The following is a 21,672-nucleotide window of genomic DNA, read 5'->3' as shown; positions in this document are numbered from 1 at the left end:
CCGAAGTATCCAATCACCAAAACCACAAACACAAGCAGTAGATAGCCAACCAGTTAGTCGATACCATAATTCAATACAATTTACAATTTACAATTAGCACAAAGTGTAGAATCTTTACGAAAAGATAACTTAACTCCGAGTGCAAAACTATACATCAATCGATTATTTGCGTGCAGTCATTCATAAAGCAAGCGCTAATAGCGATAAGTTTAGTTAAGTTCTCTAAGAATGAATAAAAACGAAGAAGATCCAGAAGAAATATTATACAGAAGAAGCAGATAAGGAAGCAAAGAGAGGGAAAGTTTCATAAAGCTTCAAGTGAGGTGTGGTTATCATCAATAGTACCCAAACCGATTGTAGCAATCCCAAAAGTTAAAACTGCGCGTCTAAAAATAATTAAACTCAAAATTTATTGATTATTTATTTTAATCCGTGAATAATTATTATCAATTGCGAGATAATTCTATAATTTGACATTGAATTAGCGATAAGTAAATTTTAAGTTCGCGCGCACTTGTGTTGAAATTCAAGACGCTAATCCCGGAGATAACTTGAGTGCAAGTGTACCGATAAATATTTATTGTGTATATAATTTATTCTGAACTTTAGAGTGCAATCAATTTAATAATAGATTTGTTGAGGAGATTTTTGGTTAATTATTTGGTAAGAAGAAATTTAAACGCGGCGTGGAAAATATTTCTGATAAGAAATATTAGACGCTTCGGTAGTTGTTTAGTTTTTTTTTTTTTTTTTTTGTATGATTATCTCGGGATTTAGTGGGCGATAAATATCTCGAGGGCAAGGTGCAGGATGAGGTCAGTGAAAATTGTGTCCTCGTTTTGCGATAATGATTGTTGGCTTTAGCTTCGTGATTGACAGAGCTCGCTGAGTTTTATTCTATCGAGTGTTGAATGAGCCGCTTGATCTATTTAGCTCCGAGTTATTTTATTTTCTAGTGTTATTATTGTTATGGAAGAAGTGGAAAATTGTCAGAGAGAGGAGATTCAGTCCCAGGAGTTTTTAGCTTCTGGTAAGGAATTTTTTTTTTTTTTGGAAATTTTTTTTTTGATTTAAATTAATTTTTAATAATTTTATTCAAAAATTTTGAGAAAAAAGAGGATGAAAATTTGGAATTTATATTCTGGATAAAATTTAGAGGATAGAAAAAAATTTATAAGCTTTATTAACAGTTAATAAATTATTTATTAAGTGTTAATAAAATTAACTAAAAATTTTTATTTCCTTTTTTTTGCTATTTTTAATTAAGAAACTCGTTTTTTTTTAATTAAAAATATAAAATTCTTGCATTTTTTGAATCAATTAATTTTTTTTTTTTTAATGCATCAGTTTCAAAAATTTTGCATAAATCTTAAGTAAATATTTTTGCATTCTTTATATTTAAATTCTCACGGGTAATTATTTCTTCTTTAGATTATTTTGATACCAACAATAAATATATTTATCTTCATATCTTTTATATTACAAATAAAACTAAACAAAATGATTATTGATAAAGAAATTATTATCATATATCTAGTGCATTTTGTGTATAAAAATATTTACTTAGAAAATTATAAAAATAAAATAAAATGTAAGTTTAAATTTCGGATTAACGAGTGAATTCTTTGTGCTAAAGATTATAAATAAAATATATTTACAATTTTTATTCATCCGCGGCTCAGTAATTTACAGCGAAATCGTTGCATTTATTATATAATTATAATCTACAATTTATAATTTATAATTTTAAGTAACTTTTAGGGGAAAGTGGGGCAAAACGGCCCACCTGGGGCAAGATGGTCCACCTCAAAAATTGGCCAAAAATTTATTTTTCTAATATTTTTTCATCATATTTTGGAGATGGGCCATCTTACCCCCCAAAAAAAAATTTTTTTTTGGGTCCATCTTGCCCCAAAAAAAAAAAAATTTTTTTTTTTTGAACCAAGCCACAAAAAATAAAAACTGGCTTAGGTGGACCGTTTTGCCCCACCCTCCCCTAGTTTTAAATGTGTTATGTCGTGGCTTACAACGACCGTTTTTCTTTTTTATAAATTTATTTTTAAAATACATTTTTTTTTTATAATCTTATTTTATGGTTTCTTCGAATTTTATTTCAAAGCATAAAATTCGAGAAACATTAAAAGAGGAAAATATTAAGTGTCTCGTCCGGTCTCTCTAAAAATCCTAAGTCACAGTAAGGGGAGTTTTATTGCGTTAGTATAGCTGCATAGCTTCACTGACGCTTGGGAAAGTTTTTAAAATTATTTTCTAAATAAGATAACCTTAGGAAAAGAATGTAACTTAAAAATTTTAAAAATAAAATAGTTATATAACAATGAATCCTAAATAATATTTAAGATAGACTAATAGTTATTAATTTTAAATAATAATAAATAAATATGTAAATGATAAAAGATAAAATATTTTTAAAATAAAAAAATATACAACATAATTTTCAAATATTAATAAATAATTAAATAAATACTTTTCAAATAATAAACAATTAGATTAAATAAATTATAATAAATAATTAACAATAGAAATAAGAAATAGCAACTATTAATTAATTAAAAGGAATTAGTTAATAACATTAAATAAAATATAAATGACTTAGTTAACATAAGAAAATGTGTATGCGTATATTGTGTGTTGATGTAAATGTGCTTACGTGCATGCCTATGCATAGATGCACATATAGTCTATAAGTTAGAGAGAGAGAGAGAGAGAGAGAGAGAGAGAGAGAGAGAGAGAGAGAGAGAGAGAGAGAGAGAGGGACAGCGTGCCCTCTGGGCCTGAAGAGGGGAGTTCAGGCGAACATCTTCGGAAAAGCCGAAAGAGAGGGTAGAATCCAAGGGAAATAGGCCGCTAATTGGTTACTGTTTTCCCCCAAATAGTAATTTTTCAAAACCCCAAATTCGAGGCCCTGAGATCCTCGCATGAACTCACTCTCTTCGTCCTCCAGAACTCACTCAGTGCGGATCGCCAACTAACTTATAAAATTCAGTGGTTGTTCACTTGAATTTAAAATAAAATCAGTGTTAACAAAATTTAAATAATACCAAAGTAGTTGAAGTAGTTTTAAATCAACGGGTCAATTCTGCGGACTCATTCAGGCGGAATTATTAGTCAAGGTTTGAAAAATCATTTATTTAAATTAAAGGAAATTCTGTAACACGGCAAGTAAAATCTCGATAACGTTGAGCCAATTAAGTTAATAAAATTAATTGTATTTAAGATAAAAATTAAAATAGTTTTGTAATATTAATTTGTAAACCTTGTTCTTTTATATATCGAAATAAATAAGTAAATTTTAAATATTATTAAAAATCATTTCGATAATATTATCCTTAGCAAACCTTCTGAGTCCCGGTCTAGAAGCTTCGGCTTGGACCAAAAATAAATAAATAATAAATTACGTTAACAATTTTTGACGTAACAAATGATTATTTGTTTCAGATAAAACGGATAAATTATCAAAAATCAAAAAAACCCAACAGACCAACTATTCTGAAAAGGTAAAATTAAAAAACCAAATTTAAATTAATCGATAAATTTATAAATACAAAAGATAAGAATGTCATCAATCGTTAATAAAAATAGTTATTTAATTGCTAAGCTCAGCAAAATATTATTTTCCGTCTTTAGTTGATGATAATGTTATCTAACATCTAACGAACGGGTCAAAGACATTTCATTGAAAAAGTGATAACTTAATAAATATTTAAAAATTCTATTGATGAATGAAAATTACCCAGATTATTATCAATAATCATAACAGTAATTTAAAATCTTTTAATTTTTTTTCTTAATATTTTAATTAAATAATTGGGTATGAAAATTGTAATTTTTTTATCTAAGTAAATGGAGATTCCATGTGCCGTGTATTTGGTTAATAATTTAATGCAATTAACGACTTTAAATAGTAATTTATCTTTAAAAATTTAATAACAATTTATTTTACAGAGAAAACATTTAAAAAACGGAAATTCAACTGATCTCAAAATGTCAGAGTTCCAAAAAATAGAAAATATTGAAAAAAATCACAAAAATGGAACAATTAATTCTTTCAACGATGACAAGTATGTTAAATAACGCATAAATGCTTTTTTGTCTTGAATAAAATATGTAAATGCTTTTTTGTAATTTTTTTTGCAGAAAATTGAAGCATGTTTTGAGAAAAAAAGTTTTCGAAACACGGAACTCGACGCTCACTGATCTCTTCAATGAAATTAAGCATATAAAAACAATTTACAATTTTTTCGTGGCATTGTTTTTGATTGCGTTTTTGAATACAGCTGTTTATGATGTTCTTCAAAATGGATCGTAAGTAAAATATTAAAAAAAAAAAAATTTTAATTTATTATTAATTGTAAAATTTTCCTTCAGTCTAAGCCTCGGATTTTTTACAATAAAATTGGGATTCGGAAAAATGACAACTGTTATAAAAATGTGGTGTTTTATGGTGGCTTCGTCATACAGCGTGTATTATTTCTACAATTTCTACGCTCATCAACGAATTAAATTTTCACCAAAATGTAAGTCTGTTTTTTTTTTTTTTTTTTTTTTTTTTTTTTTTTTTTTCGGAGACAAAAAAAAATTTTTTTTTCTTAATCATATAGATAATTTATAACATTAAATAATTTTTTTACAGCATTTCAATTAAAAATTTGGGATTACTCGTGGTTCTTGCTGTTTGTTGCATATCAGCTAACGTTCTTAGTTCTGCCGGCACACATTACCTTAAAATCCGAGCTTCCGCCTCCTTCTGCCACCATCGTGTTAATGGAACAGGTGAGTAATTTCTTCTTTTTTCTTTAGAATTTTTTTTCAAATGTAAAAATTTAATTTCAGGTCCGCTTAATCATGAAAATTCATGCTTTTGTTCGAAGCACTGTTCCCTCAATATTCAATCGTAAATTACACGACGGAAGTGAAGATCTTATTCCAAAATTCAATAAATTTTCGTACTTCATGTTTGCACCGACTTTGATTTATCAAGATAATTATCCGAGGTAATTATTAAAATTATTTATAGCGCAAAAAAATTTTTTTTCTTCATTTATTGTGAAGATTTTAATTTTAAAATTTAACATTGCTTTTAAAATTACAGAACTAAAAAAATCAGATGGCGTGTTGCTGCAAAATATTTTCTAGAAGCTGTCTTTACTATATTATTTATATCCTTGATGTTCGAGCGCTTCGTTCTTCCAGCTTACAAAGACTTTGGTCGTGAACCATTTAATTTACACACATTTTCATCGCGGATAGTAAGCACAGCATTACCGGGAATGATAATATTTCTCTGTGGATTTTACTGTTTGCTCCATGCTTGGATGAATGGATGCGCTGAGTTGATGCGTTTTGGCGACAGACTATTTTACCAGGTAAAATATTAAGATATTTTGTCATGCGACAATTTTATATTCGTCGAGACCTTTCGTTTGAGTACCCACATGCATTTTTGATATATTTTTCATATATACATATATATAATATATAAAAATATATATAATATATGAAAAATTCATGTGGGTACTCAAATGAAAGGTCTCGATGAGTATAACATCAGAATGAGCTTATATCTTAAAAAATATCATTAGTTGACAAGATACAGTGTAATTTCTTAACTATTGATATTTTTTAATATCTAAGCTCATCTCGGTAATGTACTCATCAATACCTTTCATTTGAGTACCCACATGAATTTTTCATATATTTTATATATTTATATATATTATATATATGTATATATGAAAAATATATCAAAAATGCATGTGGGTACTCAAACGAAAGGTCTCGATGAGTATAACATCGAAATGAACTTACATCTTCAAAAATCTGCAGCATAAAATAAAAACTAATTTTTTTAAACTTTCAGGACTGGTGGACCTCAGTATCATACGACAAATACTACCGAACTTGGAACATTGTGGTCTACGACTGGCTCTACACTTACATCTACCGAGACTTTTACGAAAAATTGTTCCCAGGAAATAAGTTAATCGCGACCTTTTTCGTATTTTTCACATCGGCAGTCGTCCACGAGTACATACTAGCGTGTGTGTTCCGCTTTTTCTACCCAGTGATGTTCGTATTTTTCGGAGTCTTTGGATTCGTCCTAGTATTTATAACAAAAAAAGAGTCGAGCGCAATCGGCAATATTTTTCTGTGGTTCTCTCTGATAATCGGCTCGGGTATGATGGTCAGTTTCTACACCATGGAATATTTTGCGCGGCTTAACTGTCCAGGATTAAAAGATCAACTTTTAGATTCTTTTATTCCCCGAAGTTGGCATTGCTATGACCAATTTTCTGGAAATGGTGAAAATCATCTTGTTTTGTATATAAGTACTTTGTCTTTTTTGACTTCATTGACATTGTTGTATAAAAAATTCGGTTAATTTATTTTTTTTGTGTTTATTTAATTAATTATAATTTAATTATTTTTTGTGTTTAAAAATAATTAAAAAAAAAAAAAAAATTGATTTACAATTGTTATACTTAAAAAAAAAAATTTAAAAAAAAATTTTTTTTTTTAAATTGGAAAAAAAAAATCTTTTTTTTTTTTAATTAAAAATAAAATAAAAACGTCAAATTAATTTTTTCATAAAGGATTAAAAAAAAAAATTAATTTACAATTATTATCCTAAATAAAAAAAAAAATACATTTTTATTTTTAAAACAAGTTGATATAGATTTATTATAGTGATTTTTTGATAAATATAATATATAATATATTTATATATAAATCATAAGTCATAATTCATTAATGATAATACAACAGGATTATGCATATATACAATGTATACATAAACCATTTTTTTTTTACAATATAATTTATAATTATTACAATTATTATTATTCTTAATTAATTAAGAGACGTAAGTTTAATTTACATTTTTAACACTTTAATTATTTTTTTTAAACTAATTAATTTGTCAATTAGATCCTAATTAATTAGGCAGTTTTTTTTTTTTTTTTTTTTTTTTTAAATTAATAATTATTTTCATTTTATTTGTACAAGCTCTATTGGCAAGAACCCACGAAATTTTTTTATTTATATTATAAACAATTTTTTTTTTTTTTTTACGTCAAGTACTATCAAATTATTTTTTTTTTAATTTTTATAACAAATAAATTACAATAAAAAAATTATTTAAAAAATCTCGACTATTAAAAAATTTTTTTAAATTTTCACATGTGGAATTTTTTTTTAATAATTTTATTTATTTATTTGCTATGTAATTATTAGTTTTAATTAACTTTAGTGTTTTTTTTTTTTGAAAATTAAATTTTTTTATGAAAAAAAATTTCTAATATTCGGGCATTAAAACTTAAAGTTAAACAAAAAAAAATTACATAACCACAATTGTACAAAAAATCACAAAATTTAGTACACAAAAAATTTTCACAACAAAAAATTCTTAAATTTACAAAAATTTAATTACGTATAAATTGTAAGGCAGTTTATGTTAGATCAATAATTAATAATTACTAAAAAAAATAGGAAGCGCGTTTTGAAAAATTGAAACAAAATCAATTAAAATAAAATAATAACATACTTTAATAAAAAAAAGTATTGAGACAAAAAAAAATTAGTCTCCTAGCCAATCCAATATTATTTAATACTTTTTTTTTATCCAGGAATTAAAGAATAAATTTAAATAAAAATGAAAAAAAAAAAAAAAAATAAATAAATTAAACCTGGGTGTCGCAAGAAAAAGAATAAATAAATAAATTTAATTTACAATATAATTAGATTATGTACATTACAATAAATCCACGAGCATTAAAAGTACATAACATCATGGATTAGCCTTAAAACAGACAACGCTTATCACGTATACAAAGATTAATTAATATTTAAATTTAGATCGAATAAAAAATAATTATCTATTTTATTGTTAATTAATAGTAGTAACATCGCTTGTGAAAAGGTAAAAGAGCGCAAAATTTTTTTTTAATAGTTAAGAAATGACCTTGTATCTTATAAACTATTGACATTTTTAAAAATATAAGCTCATCCTGATATTACACTCATCGAGACCTTTCATTTGAGTATGCACATCAATTTTTCATATATTTTATATATTTATATATTTCATATATACTATATATATATATAATTTATGAAAAATGGCATGTGGATACTCAAATGAAAGCTTTTGATGAGTGTAATATCAAAATGAGCTTATATCTTAAAAATATCAAAAGTTAAGAAACAATAATATCATTTCTTAATTATCAACATCTCACTAATTTTTTTGTTTTTTGAATTAATTAAAAAAAAAAATTTTTTTTAATTTTTAAATATCAAGACAAAATTTAAAAATTTTTACTCCCGCTTTTAGCCTTAGAAAATAAATATTTATTTAATGCGTAAAGTATCTCTAAATTGATTATCAATAAAAAAAAAAAAAAAAAAAAAAAAAAAAAAAAACGTTCTTTTACAATTTAACCAACGACATCATATAAATAATCTGCCTACTGCCTGCGTGTCAATTATTTTAAAAATAAAAGACTTACGCAGCGCGTTGAGTAATCTTCATTTGCCCAGTCCCACCAGCGCCTCGTCCATGAGCTCGTCGTCGGTAATGCAGGGAGACGCGACAGAGTGCGGCGAGGGAATGACCCTCGGTGACGGAGCGGGACTCTTAACAATATGAACACTTACCGACGGACTGGGTGGAAATGCAGGCGGGGGTGGTGGTGGCGGCGGAGGTGGAGGGGGCGGAGTGTTTTTGCAAACAGGTACCGACTGAAGGTTAATCCCCCGGTCGGTAATCCCAGCAACGGCGGCCATTTTAATGTCTTTTGGGGTCGAAAAATCCAGAAGCATTTCCCCGACTTCGATTTGTCCTTGAGCCTTGCTGGAGACGTCGCTGGATGCCAATGGAGGGGTAGAAGAAGTCTTCTCCATGACTTTTCGTTCCTCCATTTTATTGTACTTATTGAGCGCGACGTCAGCCGGCTTTGTGCAGAGATTCAAGCTTTCGGAGCTAGCAGCACTGGTGGAATTGATCGCGGAGAACCCGGGCTTTGAATCTGTAGTATCGACTCCCAGTACAGGGTCCTCAGCAGCGCCAGCTAGCGGCAGTGCTTTCATGAACTGAGAAGATGACCGTGAGATTGATAAATCCTTGCACTCGCGTGTCTCATTGTCCGACGACTGCATCGAAAGATTCGTAGGCACGTCTTCGTGCGTGGTGATAGCCACCGCTGAAGACGAGGGCAGTATCAACGACGGATCCAACGAAGCCGTCAAGTTCAACATCGGCAACGCAGTTGACAAATTATCTGGCTTTGTTTGAGCGATTTCGCGCCGTGATATTGAATTAGAATCCAAAATATCCGATTTCTGACTAAGACTCCCCGGCGCTGGCAGTGTTTTATGATCCTTGGACGACAAAGTGTCCTTGCTGCTGCCCCCTTGATCCGAGCTAATCCCCGTCCCCGATTTATCACTGGACTTCTTATCCGCGTCAGCAGCTGCGTTAACTCGCGCAGACAGCTTGGGAATCTGGAACTTGGTATCAAGCTGCTTCATCAGTCCTTCAACGAGCGGCGGGTAGTTCGACACACTTGACATAGAAGTATGAGCAGCAAGAATCTTAAACGCACGCTCGCTTTCACTCTCTTCGCGCAATGGCGAAGGACTGGCCTTCCTTACGTCGGATTTAACGCCAAACAAATTGCTACTTGGATTGCTGGAAGTCGCCCCAGTTCCAGAGCCACTGGTGCTTTTGTCACTGGATTTAGGAATGCGAGGTTTGTCGCGTCTGCTGAGGTCCGTAGCTCCAGAACTGGACATTTTAGGTGAACCAGTGGACGCTTTGGTGGTGCCTTTTGTCAAGACACTTCCACTGGAACTGGATCCAGATTTTAGGGACGTCTTTTGACCCACTGTGCTCAGTTTGTTCCCAACACTCATTCCTTGCTGTCCGGATGCTTTTGACGAAGATTGGGACTGCGGCTTCTTGGACGCGGGCCCTGAATTAACTCCGGGTTTCAATCCAGTGTGCGTTTTGGGCGACCCGTTACCGGACGATGAAGAGGATGATGAAGACACCGTTGAAGAACTTACCGACGAACTGATTCCAACACTTGAAGACACTTTCATGTTACCCGCTTTAGAATCTTTAGCACGTGTTTTGTTGATCGTTATCTTCATATCAGAGCTGTGCTTCACCATGTACTCCGTGGAATTCTTACCGTCAACTGGGCTGCTCTTTCCAGCGCTCTTTTCGCCTTTAATCGACGACGTAACAGGACGCTCCTTCTGTCCGGACTCACCGGAAGGAGTCTTGCCACTGCTGCCACTGCCGTTGTTACCCGGGTCATCAGTAACATGCAGGGCATTCTTCGACAGCTTATCAATCACAGCGCTCAGAGAACCTTTTCGATTTCTGGCTTGTTGCCCTGATTTGCTGATATCTGAGCTGCCAGCGCCACTACTTCCAGCGCCGCCTCCACCGCTGGATGGAGGCGTGCTTCCACCCGATGTGCTAGGAGGTGGTTCTCCAGCATTCGGTAGCAAGTCTACGGACTTCAACTTACTGGACTTTGTTTTAGGACTTTGTCCAGAATTGTTGCTAAACGCAAGTCCGGTTGAAGACGAAGTAGTTGACGAGGACGTCGAAGAAGATGACGGATTTTTACGGTCTTTGTCTTTATCCCGAGGTTCTTTACTAGATTTGGGTTTGGAGGAACTGGACTCGCTTTTCCCGCAAGTTGGTGAGTTGTTAGCGGCTGATTTAATTGCGGAAATACTAGGTTTACCCGCGCTGGCAGTGCTACCGTGTTTCGGGGAGGAAGTACCGTGCTTAGGGCTAACACTGGCTGATAACCCAGTGGAAGAATGCTTCGGACTGTTGTAAACAGGCGAATCCTTAGGACTCGGCATTGATTTGCTAGTTGTCGTACTGGCAGTCGACGTAGTCGCGGAAATGGACAAAGATTGTCGCAACGTTGGCGATGATTTACCAACCAATGCCAGCGGGCTGTGAGTTGGGGAAGGATTTAATTTACGCAGAGTCGTAGCGGGAGATGAAGGACGCGAGCCACTTCCACTGCCATTCCCCCCATTGCCGCTGCTAGTCGGCTGATTTTCAGTGGGTTTGATGCTAACGGAAATGGGTTTAGAAAGCGGATCCTGAGATTGCTTCAGCAATTTTTCCGGCAACGAACCCGGAGGACCCATCGACTGCATCGGGCTGTCTGCTCTTTTCCGCTTATTACGCTTTTTCTCCAGCCTCGTTTTATCGTCAGAGGATTTGTTGCTCTTGCGGTCACGGCGATCGTCTGAGCTCACTGGCTTTATGGTAGCTCCAGTGATCGGCGTTATGGTCACCGAGCTGGGCAAATTTGTCGGGGCAGACGTTGATATAGGAATAATTTCAATTCCAGGCCGACGATCTAGACCCATTCCTGTCAGTACGGAATTGTAATTAGGCGTCTGCTGGACAATGTTACTGCTGGAAGCGCTGACAGTTAAACTACTGCTGCTACCACTCGTTATCGGCGTAATGCTAACAGACGGCGGTACTAAACTGCTTTTATTAGTGTTTTCATCAACAAAAATCGGACTTTTCTTGTCCTCGCGATTTTTACGCGACTTGCGCTCGCGTTTCATTATTTCATTGTAATCATCAGGTAAGTCATGAACTACCTCCATAACATCTGTCTCATTTTCAACGTCATAATCCGTTGAACTGCGAGTGTCACCCCCCGACACAGTGGCAATCTCAACAGCATCTAAACCCGATAGATCAAGACCAGCAACTAAATTTACGGGAGTTGACGTAGGCGTAGGGGTTCGCGTTCCGTTGGTATTATCTCGACCAGTTGGCGTTCCCAACGGCGTTGAGTCCGAACTAGAACTCTCTAAAAGTATTTCATTCTCGTTATTATTATCATTTTTATTTTTCGGACTGCGCCAAAGGCCGTCCGCGGTTTTTCTTTTACGCGACTTTTTAGTCCGCTCAACCGGAGAAGTAGTTGCTGACACAGTAGCAACTGCTGTAGTTGGGGTAGTAGTAGCCGTACTAGGAGACGTTATTGTTGTTTTAGTTTGTTGATTCAATAGCGCGCTAAGTTGCAATGGATTTAGCATAACCGATATATCGGATTGGCCGGAAAACGACGGGAACCCGATACTATTCTCCGTTCCGGCATCTAAAAAAGACTGCTGCTGTGATGTTGATGATGATTGGGACGATGTAGAGGAGGTTGAAGAAGCCGATGATAATCCTGAGGTAGCAGTTTGTCTGTTTAATCCATTGCTACCGTTACCATTACATCCCGGCTCGGTTTTTATCTTAGTCTCTCCGTTAGTAAAATCAGTAATACACGTCGGACCATCGTGCCCATTTTCGCGGGACAAGTTAACATTGTAATTACCGTTAGTCATACCATTACCAAGATTACTGCCACTATTGCCATTACTATTGTTACCACTGGTGGTAATTCCTTTTGGCAAAGTATTACGACCTTCCCATATCTTAATTAACGCACGCATTGTCACTGGAATGCTAAGGCACCTCTGCAATACTTTACTAACTATTTCAGACGTCTGTTCTGTATTGGTCATACTTACCCCGTAAAGCTTACACTTGAGCGCTGAAATATCCGTCAAGTCTAACTCAGCGGTAGCAAGTGTCTCTTCAAAGGGATGCTCCAGGCTTATTGAGACATGCTGCCAGGATAGAGCGCTCACTTCTATTATGGTTGTTTGCTCCAAGTCATTCCGCGCCATCGCACGGACGCAGCTTGTTATCAAGGTATTGAACAGCGCTTGCTGACGCAAGCTAGACAGAATTTGCGGAACATGAGCTGGGTGAGTGAACGGTATGCTACCGACCAGAATTCCCTTCATGCTTTTAGTCTCAGTCATGAAGTAGCAGTGCTGCTGGTCGGGTAGGGTTACATACAGCCCTCGATTATTCCGACAGTCTAATTGCCCTTCGCTGGCGTGCTGGACGATCAAGTTTAGCAAGGGCTGAGGCTGCAGTGGCGGAGACTCGCTACCATCCAGGTCGTTTATTTTTTGCTCTGTTATTTTCTGGATCCGGTTGATAAGTTCCATGCAAACTGGCATTTTACTCGGCAGTCTTAGCACGAAACATGCCGGCAAAGACGACGAATTCAAGCTAGTTAAAGGCGCGTAAGAGGGAGTGTTTTTTCCCGACGCTGTACGGTTTACGGTTAGTATGCTAGTTGTTGGCAATTTGTGGGAACCTTTTGAGGAACTTTGAAGGCAAACTGTTATATAATGACCTATTTTGCGCGCTATCACTGTTTCAGGACTTAGTGGCTCGATTGTACGGGTCTCGGGGTCTATCAGGTCGTAGGGGGACACAAAATAGGTAAGCTTCATTGGGTGTCCACCTTTACGACGTTCGAGGATGCCTACCGGGCTTTTATGCACGATGTTAAAAGACTCTTTTATAAAAGTTTGAAGCTGTGCTAAACCACCCAAGTCCGCTTCCAAGGACTGCAAAGCGCTAAACGCTTTGCATTTTTGCTTCTTCTCAGCCTGGATTTGATAGATTGACATCAAACCTTGCAACTGTGCTGTGAAATCTACAAAGTCCCCTCGGGAGAGACAGGATACTAATTCCTCGCAACTCTGCTGTTCTGTTTTACCTTCGTGGTGGATTTTGACGTCTTTCACCACTCCTGACGGCTCTATCAGAACTTCCAGGTAAAACATGTCAGATGAGATAAATAATTCCGTTCCCGATGGTCCGAGCATAAATTTTAGACTGGACAATTTGAAAAATTTATAATTATTGATGGAGAAATAGTATAAGCATTAAAAAATTATAATCTCAACGTCTGGAGCCAACCAGAATTAAATAGTTTCAAACGAATAGAGAAAATACAATTTTATTATTGATTATTTAATTATTACAGAATTAAGAAATGACCTTGTATCTTGTGAACTATTGACATTTTTTAAGATCTAAGTTCACCCTGACATTACACTCATTGAGACCTTTCATTTGAGTACCCACATCAATTTTTCATATATTATATATATATATATATATATATATATATATATATATATATATATATATATATATATATATATATATATATATATCATATATATGTATATATCAAAAATATATCAAAAATGCAAGTTAGTACTCAAATGAAAGGTCTTGATGAGTGTAACATCGGGATGAGCTTATATCTTTAAAAAGGTCAATATTTAAGAAATTACAGTGCAATTTAACAATAATAAAGTACACTGCTAGGGAAGTAAAGTAAGAAATGTCTCAGATTCACATATAATTGTTGGCCGAGGCGTTGCCAAATCACTGACAGGTTACTAACAGCTGATTTATAAGACTCAAATTAATTTTTGTATTTAATTTTTTTTTTTAATTTTCAGAATGAAAAAATAATTAAATAAAAAAAAAAAATAAATAAATTACTGCCTATGGTATGAGGCAGGTGTCAGGGTAGTTTTGGTTGGCTCCAGGCTTTGAAACTCGCATTTTCAATTCAGGTTGTACGAAAAAATTTTTTAAATAAAAATTAACTCACTTTAGCTGCCTCGAAAGACTCTCCAGTCTTTCTACCATTGACTGGAGTGACGTGACCTTGATTGAATGTTGTAAAGTATCCAGACATTTTTGCAGCTGGCTTTTTTCAACACTGTCTATTGCGAATCTTTTATCCTAAAAAAAAAAAAAATATTCAGAAAATTTTTTTAAGCTTTTTTTTTTTAAAAAAAATAAAATTAATGACTTACCAGCATTGCCATACGTAAATTTTTAGCCGTCTCAACAAGACTTTTAAATGCTGAAGACTTAGATCTTAATTTCTCCATCAATAATTCCATTTGCCACTCTTTATTTTTGTCCATGCCAGCGCCTCCTCCAGTGGACAATAGTCCACCTGATTTAGTTATTCAAAAAAATTTGCTTATTAATTAGTACATAAATTTTATGTGTTACTTAACCTTTATTACGTTATAATTATCGACAGTTTTTTTTTTTTACGGCAATTTTTTAGAGTAATATAAAAAAAATTTAGTTACCGTGAGGCTTCTGGCCATTGGCCGTATCCATTAGAACACAATTCACAATTTTATTTTATTTTTATTAAATTTTTCTTGAAAATAGATTATTTATTATAATAAATATACAGGCTTACACCTCTAACCACTCTACACTATGCCTGCATATTGTTTTTTATTTTTAGAAAAAGATATACTTTCACAACAAAATTTACAAGTCGCGCCTTTACAGATGTTTGAATAACTAAATTTAAAAAATGGCGGGAAATAATATTTTAAATTTAAAAATTAAGTTAGTCGATATTTAAAAATTTTAATAATTTATTTTATTGAAAAATTATTTAAAAAAAAAAAATTAAAAGAAAAAATTTGACATGTCGAAAATTTTAAAAATTATACATGCAATTTTTTAAAAATGTTTTTTTGTTATAATTTAATAAATGAAATAAAATCAAAAAATTCAAAAAGTTGGCTAACTTTGATAAATAAAATTATTACAAAAAAATTTTATTAAATAATAAATTTTGACAGTTGTCAGCTGATTTCAGTATTAAAAAAAATTACAAGTGCAGTTAAAAAAAAAAAAATATTTTTTCAATTAATTTACCCGTGAAAAAATATTTAAAAGTAATTAGAAAAAAATCCACATGTAAAAAATTAATAAAAATTACAAGTGAAAATTTTTAGAAGAATTTTTTTATTGTAATTAATTTGTTATTAAAATTTTTAAAATTAACAGCTGACGGCTAACTTCAGAATTATTTAAAATTTAAAATTGTGAACTTTGGCGCCAACAGCGCCCTCAGTAATAAGTATCGACATTTTGTACCAACATAGTGATTGTTTTTTTCTATCTAGCTAAATATCTAGTTCTCACGAGTGAAAGTCAAATACTAAACAAATATCAACAATTGTTATGTTTACAATACACAATTAAAAATAATATAAATAATTTTATAGGATTTATAAAAATGAAGTTAAAGTGAATTAAATGTATATATTATATAAAATGTATTTTTAAATTTTTTCATTTAAAAGTAACAAGAAAAATGACACCTAGACGCAAGGTAAATAATAATTACAAATTAGGTTATGTTTATATTTATTATTTCATTTTTTATTTTTTATTCTAATAAATAAAAAAAAATATTTTATTTTTTTTTTTTCTAATAATTAAATAGACGACAAGTTCAGAGTCGACGTCATCCAGCAGCTCTGGATCGTCATCAAGCAGCTCGTCAAGCTCTGGTAGTGAATCGAGTTCATCAGACTCGGAAAATTCCAGCAGCTCATCGCGTAGCCAAAAAGTATCAGATTCAGAGAATAAAAACAAGAAAAAGTCAGCGACAGCAGCTGCTTCTGGCTCCAGCAACAACCGACATGTCAAAGGCAAGACTGAAGCACCCTCGACGGATAATAAAAACAAGGACAAGGAAAAGACTCCCCAGAAATCATCAGCCCGTGCTATTTATTCGTCAGAATCCGAGGAGTCGCCGGCTAAGTCAAAAGCTCTGGTGAAGAGAAAGCCACCGGCGAAGCCTAAAGCAACTGCGACTGTTGCTCCGGTCATTAAAGCCCAGAAGCAGCCGGCTAAAACGGTACAAAGTAAAAATTCTGCTCTAGCTGCTAAATTACTCAGTTGCAAGCAAAAGGCCACTGCTGGTAGCGGGAGCAATAATCCTGGCGCGTCTAAAGGGAATGATAAAGGGAACAAGAGTGCTGATACTGGGCAAAAGAAGGACAAGAAGAAGAGTATATTCAGTCCGGAAAATAGCAGTGAGAGTGACAGTCCTCCTGCTAAGACCAATGTTAAAACTGGGAACAATTTTGCTAGGGCTAAACCACCACCTAAGCCTAAAGTTAACACGGAAAGTAAACCAAGGCCGCCTGTCAATAGACCCAGTAAGTTGTTTGTTTTATTTTTCTGTCAGCAGGGTTGCAAAGATCTTTATAGAATTTTATGAATTAATTTATAGATCAAGTTTGAGGGTACTGCTACTCTATTTCTAGATACATAATTGTGAAATGACCTTGTATCTAGTAAACTATTGACATTTTTAAAGATATAAGCTTATCTTGATGTTATACTCATCGAGACCTTTCATTTGAGTACCCACATCAATTTTTCATATATTTTATATATTTATATATTTCACAAATACCATATATATAAAATATATGAAAAATGCCATGTGGGTAATCAAATTAAAGCTCTTAATGAGTGTAACATCGGGATGAGTTTAAATCTTTAAAAATGTTAATAATTAAAAACTGACATTGCTATTTTGTAAACTAATGATAGTTTTTTTTTTTTTTTTTTTTTTTTTTTTTATTATTTAATTCCTAAAATAAAATTAAATAAGTGTTTTAATTTTAAAAGATTTAGTAGCAAGACACCAGCCAAAGTCAGAAAGTTCAGCAAGTTCAAAAAGTTCTGGTGGATCTGGTAATTCCGAGTCTTCTGGTTCATCTGGAAGTTCGTCAGATTCAGATTCATCTGACAGTGCTCCGAGCCCAGCACCTCCTGTTAAAAAGAAAGAACCACATTCATCGAGCTCAGCAACAAATACAAGCATTGCTTCCAAGCGACCGTCAGCAGTTATTGCTGCTGTGAAACCTCAAAAGACATCAAAGCGACCTGGTAAGACCTCTTGAAAGAAAGAAAAAAAAAATTTTTTTTTATTCATTAACTCGGGCACTCACTTACTTATTTGTTTTAATTACTACAGTAATAAAAAGTGAAGACGATGCTTCAGATAGTGAAAAGGACGATGATGAGCCTGTTGGGCGCACTTCATCAACTACTTCACCTAAAGGAAAGAAAAAAGTTCAGCAGCGGAAAGGCAGCAAATTATTTCAATCGCAAATTAAAATAAATAGCGATTCTGATTCTGATGGGGGTTAGTTATTATTATTATTATTTATTTTTATTTTTAAAGGAATTTTTATAGTTTAATTTGGTATCATCAGAAAGGTCTTGATAAGAATTAGTGCCTTTTTTCGTTTTATATATTTTTAGTAGTCAATTTTTATGTCAAGTTTATGGAGGAGTTTTTAATAGTTTGTTGGTTCTATAAATTTGTTCCGTCAGATTTGTCCATTAAATTATTTGTAATTGATCCTGTGATAGCAATATTATTTTTAAAATTTATTTAAAAAGTACCCAAATTACTAGTGTGATTATAAATATCAAAAAATCATTAAGCCAAAATTTTCTTATTCATAATCCGTAAATCTCGGCAGTCACACAGTGACTGCAGGTTGCTAGTCAATATTAAATTTGTTACATGATTTTCAATTAAAAAAAAAAAATTAAATTAAATACTTACTGATTTAAAAAAAAAAAATCATTGTTCTAAATTGATAATTATTCAAAAAATTCCCAATGATATAACAAAAAAAAAAAAAAATAGTGAAAATCAAATGATCAAAAGATGGAAAATAAAATTTTTTTCTTCAGACAGTTGTCTATTAAATTTTATTGAGCTTGTTTATTATTTATAAACCCCAAAGAAGATTTACTGATTTAGTAAAAAGTTTCTCTGGTTTTTCGTCAGTAAATAAAATCATACTCTGATTTAAAAGTCCGGAGAAAAAAATAATGAAATATTCCCATAGATAATAAATTGAGACAATTGATCTTTTGATAGAAATACTATTTTTTAAATTTATTAATTTTATTATTACTAAAATTAATAATTTTTTAGGTGTTGAAATAAAGAGAAGCCTCAGTAAATCTCCAGTAAAACGGGCACCTGCAAGACAATCTTCAACCTTATCAAGGGTAAACCAAGGATCTGCTAGCGGAGGTAGTAGTACAAGTGGACGAGGTGGTTCAAATTCAATATCACGATCTCGCAGTGTCAAGGAACATGAGTGTCCTTTAGCGGCGTCATGTGACTCCAAAGGGCATCTTTCTGGAAAATTTGATACTCATTTTACATTAGAAGCTTGTCCTTTGTATCACAACACCACACCGCAAGCCTGTGTGTAAGTTTTATTTTATTTTACTCTCTTTAATTTGTTAATTACCTATTGGAATATTTTATTGCAATTTTAAATTAAATTACAGAGAATTTTATAAAGAGCGGAAAAAACGAGAAGAAGAACGTAAAAAAGCTCTGGTGAATATTGGAAAAAAATCACCCAAAGGCGTTCACCAGACTACTGAGCAACGTAATTACCAGCTTAAAGTTAAAGAATTACGCAACAAATCAAAACGGCCGACTGATATTGTTTCCAATGATGGTGACAAAGTTAGTGGCCGATTGAGTATCGAAAAAGATCGTGAGCCACGCTTAGCCGGTCTTACTTATGACTATGATTTAAAACTTTTCATGGAGGCGCAAGCTCTGGCCAGTGAAAAAATTGTAAGTTATTTATTTTATCTTGAGAACTATTTACAAAATGTCATTAGTTAAAAAATGACATTGTATTTTTTCAACTACTGACATTTTTAAAGATATAAGCTCATTCTGAAGTTACCCTAATTAAGACCTTTCATTTGAGTACCCACATCAATTTTTCATATATTTATATATATTATATATATGTATATATGAAAAATATATAAAAAATTCATGTGGGTACTCAAATGAAAGCCCTTGATGAGTGCTACATCGGAATGAGTTTATATCTTTAAAAACGTCAATATTTAAGAAAGTACAGTGCAATTTAAAAAAAATTATTATTTTAAAAAAATCGAAATTTTATTCATTTATTTTTTTATTGTAATTTTTAATTTCTGTAAATTTTTGTGTAAATAGGAAAAAGAACTCAAGGACCTTGACTACGATGTGGAAGGAAAAAGTAATGGTGGCACTAAGTGTGTGGAAATGGGCAAATGGGAAATGGAAGTTTGGTACCAAAGTCCGTATCCTGAAGAATTTACCCGAGCACCAAAGCTTTATTTGTGTGAATATTGTTTGCGTTACGCTAAAAGTAAACAAGTGTTGAGGAGACACAGAGAAAAATGTGTGTGGAGACATCCACCGGGACATGAAGTTTACAGGTAATGCATTTTCTTGGAAATTTAATTTATGGTAGTTGTTATTCAAGGCATTAAAATTTTAAGACAACGATTATAAATTTACAGAAATAGCCGTTTTTAAATTTTATTAGTAATCTAACTTTCAAGTTTTATTACTTTGACTTTTTTTTTTTATTTTATAGGAAAAAGTATTCAAATATCTTTGGAGATAATTTACAATTTACAATAAATTTTAGATATTACTATTTAGCAGTTACATTTTTTGTAACTTTAGACTAAATTATTATTATTTAAATAATATTTAAATTTATATCAACTGATATAAAAAAAATTCGAAATTTTTGGGTGATTTTCAACGAGCTGTAACTTTGAGGAAAATGATCGTACAGCAAAAAAAAAAAAGCAAATTGTAGCTCCAAGTGTCTAGTTTTCAGATATGACTATGAATATTTTTTATCATGTTCGGGTCTGGAGAAATCCTAAGAAAACTACAAAAAAAAAAATTTTCCAAATTTTTTCTCGTCTTAAAAAAATTCTACGGGTTTCAAAAAATTTTTTTCCATTGTTTCGCTGAAAAGTTTTTTTAGAAAATTTAATGCCCTTCAATTTGACGTAATCAAAAAGCCTGTACGATGATTTGCCGCGGAGTTATCGTCAGTCAAAGCAAAAAAGTACTTTTTCACTTTGACAATTAATAACTCTGGAAATAATGATCGTATAGAAAATCGAAGGACGGTTTTGAAAATTATACAAAATTCTCTACAAGATACCGTGAATAGCTTTTGTCAAAAAAATTTTTTTTTTAATTGAAAACTTTAACTGAAAAAACGACAAAAATTCTTACAATTAAGGATATTTGGATAACTTGGTATAACTTTGGATAAAATGGATGAACAAAGGATATCGTCGGTAATTTTTCAACCTCCAAGTGTCCCCTAAAATCCCTGAAAAATTCAAAGCTCTACGATTTTTTTTTTCATAGTGCTCCGAAGCTTAAAATTCTTTGTTTTTGTAAAAATCACCATTATGAGCAATTTTTAGATTTTTATTTATTTTTTCAATGAAAAAAATTTTTTTTTCTCAAAAATCTTTATTTTTCCAATTGAAGAGATTAATTTTTCAAGAAATTTGATTTTTTTTTTATTTTTTTTTTTTTTTCAAATTTCTCCAAAAATCAATCTCTTTCGGATTTCGGCTTTTATTCACAAAAAATTTGAAAAATGTATCCAAATATTAGAGAATTATAATAAAAAATAATTAATTAACGAGTACTTTGAATAATATTTAAATAATTAATATTTCTTACAGAAAAGACAAAATAGGAGTTTGGGAAGTAGACGGCAAGCGCTACAAACAATATTGTCAAAATCTGTGTCTACTGGCAAAGTTTTTTCTGGACCATAAAACCCTCTACTATGACGTCGAGCCGTTTTTATTTTATGTAATGACAATCAACGACACAGAGGGCTGTCACACTGTTGGATATTTCAGCAAAGTAAGTACAGTTATTAATACCAGTACTAACATAGAACTAAATACGTTTTCAATACCTTAAATAAATCATTAATAGCCAGTATACACTGCACCGTATATTGTTACATGTTCAGTGTGTATGTATATATATATATATATATATATATATATATATATAT

The 21,672-nt window shown here is 32.1% G+C and overlaps 3 protein-coding genes across 5 annotated transcripts in view; 2 read left to right on the top strand and 1 right to left on the bottom strand.

The window, feature by feature from the left end:
- The first annotated feature begins 280 nt into the window (after positions 1-280).
- LOC141533608 (sterol O-acyltransferase 1) lies at positions 281-7,354 on the top strand. 3 transcript variants are annotated; one of them, XM_074252588.1, is made up of 10 exons: positions 281-663; positions 778-1,030; positions 3,457-3,515; positions 3,964-4,079; positions 4,156-4,323; positions 4,387-4,535; positions 4,652-4,791; positions 4,852-5,012; positions 5,111-5,384; positions 5,879-7,354. In XM_074252588.1, the coding sequence occupies exons 2-10, from the start codon at positions 970-972 to the stop codon at positions 6,398-6,400; spliced, it is 1,650 nt and encodes a 549-aa protein (XP_074108689.1). In that variant the 5' UTR covers positions 281-663; positions 778-969; the 3' UTR covers positions 6,401-7,354. The 3 variants fall into 3 exon arrangements, with proteins under 3 accessions (XP_074108689.1, XP_074108691.1, XP_074108690.1); XM_074252589.1 differs by lacking the exons at positions 281-663; positions 778-1,030 and adding an exon at positions 2,832-3,131; XM_074252590.1 differs by lacking the exons at positions 281-663; positions 778-1,030; positions 3,457-3,515 and adding an exon at positions 2,830-3,131.
- Positions 6,667-15,174, bottom strand: Med1 (Mediator complex subunit 1). The gene is made up of 4 exons (XM_074252585.1): positions 15,052-15,174; positions 14,764-14,909; positions 14,556-14,689; positions 6,667-13,762 (listed from the first exon to the last, which is right to left on the bottom strand). The coding sequence occupies exons 1-4, from the start codon at positions 15,080-15,082 to the stop codon at positions 8,545-8,547; spliced, it is 5,529 nt and encodes a 1,842-aa protein (XP_074108686.1). The 5' UTR covers positions 15,083-15,174; the 3' UTR covers positions 6,667-8,544.
- A 747-nt stretch (positions 15,175-15,921) lies between these two features.
- Positions 15,922-21,672, top strand: part of Chm (lysine acetyltransferase chameau) — a 29,831-nt gene continuing 24,080 nt past the window's right edge. Inside the window, exons 1-8 of the mRNA XM_074252745.1 lie at positions 15,922-16,097; positions 16,212-16,932; positions 17,411-17,671; positions 17,760-17,930; positions 18,738-19,020; positions 19,103-19,400; positions 19,797-20,041; positions 21,329-21,515. Coding sequence (XP_074108846.1) covers positions 16,080-16,097; positions 16,212-16,932; positions 17,411-17,671; positions 17,760-17,930; positions 18,738-19,020; positions 19,103-19,400; positions 19,797-20,041; positions 21,329-21,515 — 2,184 coding nt within the window. The 5' untranslated portion in view covers positions 15,922-16,079. The remainder of the gene's footprint in view (positions 16,098-16,211; positions 16,933-17,410; positions 17,672-17,759; positions 17,931-18,737; positions 19,021-19,102; positions 19,401-19,796; positions 20,042-21,328; positions 21,516-21,672) is intronic.

This window comes from Cotesia typhae, unplaced genomic scaffold (assembly GCF_013202065.1).
Source record: "Cotesia typhae breed Kobodo isofemale line unplaced genomic scaffold, CoteBio_Ctyphae scaffold_121, whole genome shotgun sequence".
Lineage (NCBI taxonomy): Eukaryota > Metazoa > Arthropoda > Insecta > Hymenoptera > Braconidae > Cotesia > Cotesia typhae.
The sequence above is the reverse complement of the archived record's forward strand: the minus strand, read 5'-3'. Positions and strand labels throughout refer to the sequence as shown.

Bases quoted from the DNA above. Each gene is read 5' to 3' on its own strand.
- LOC141533608 (XM_074252588.1), top strand. From the start codon at position 970: ATGGAAGAAGTGGAAAATTGTCAGAGAGAGGAGATTCAGTCCCAGGAG. The intron at 1,031-3,456 runs GTAAGGAATTTT...TATTTGTTTCAG, and splicing joins CCAGGAGTTTTTAGCTTCTG to ATAAAACGGATAAATTATCA. The intron at 4,792-4,851 runs GTGAGTAATTTC...ATTTAATTTCAG, and splicing joins CCATCGTGTTAATGGAACAG to GTCCGCTTAATCATGAAAAT.
- Med1 (XM_074252585.1), bottom strand. From the start codon at position 15,082: ATGGATACGGCCAATGGCCAGAAGCCTCACG. The intron at 14,910-15,051 runs GTAACTAAATTT...TAACTAAATCAG, and splicing joins CAATGGCCAGAAGCCTCACG to GTGGACTATTGTCCACTGGA. The intron at 14,690-14,763 runs GTAAGTCATTAA...TTTTTTTTTTAG, and splicing joins ATTTACGTATGGCAATGCTG to GATAAAAGATTCGCAATAGA.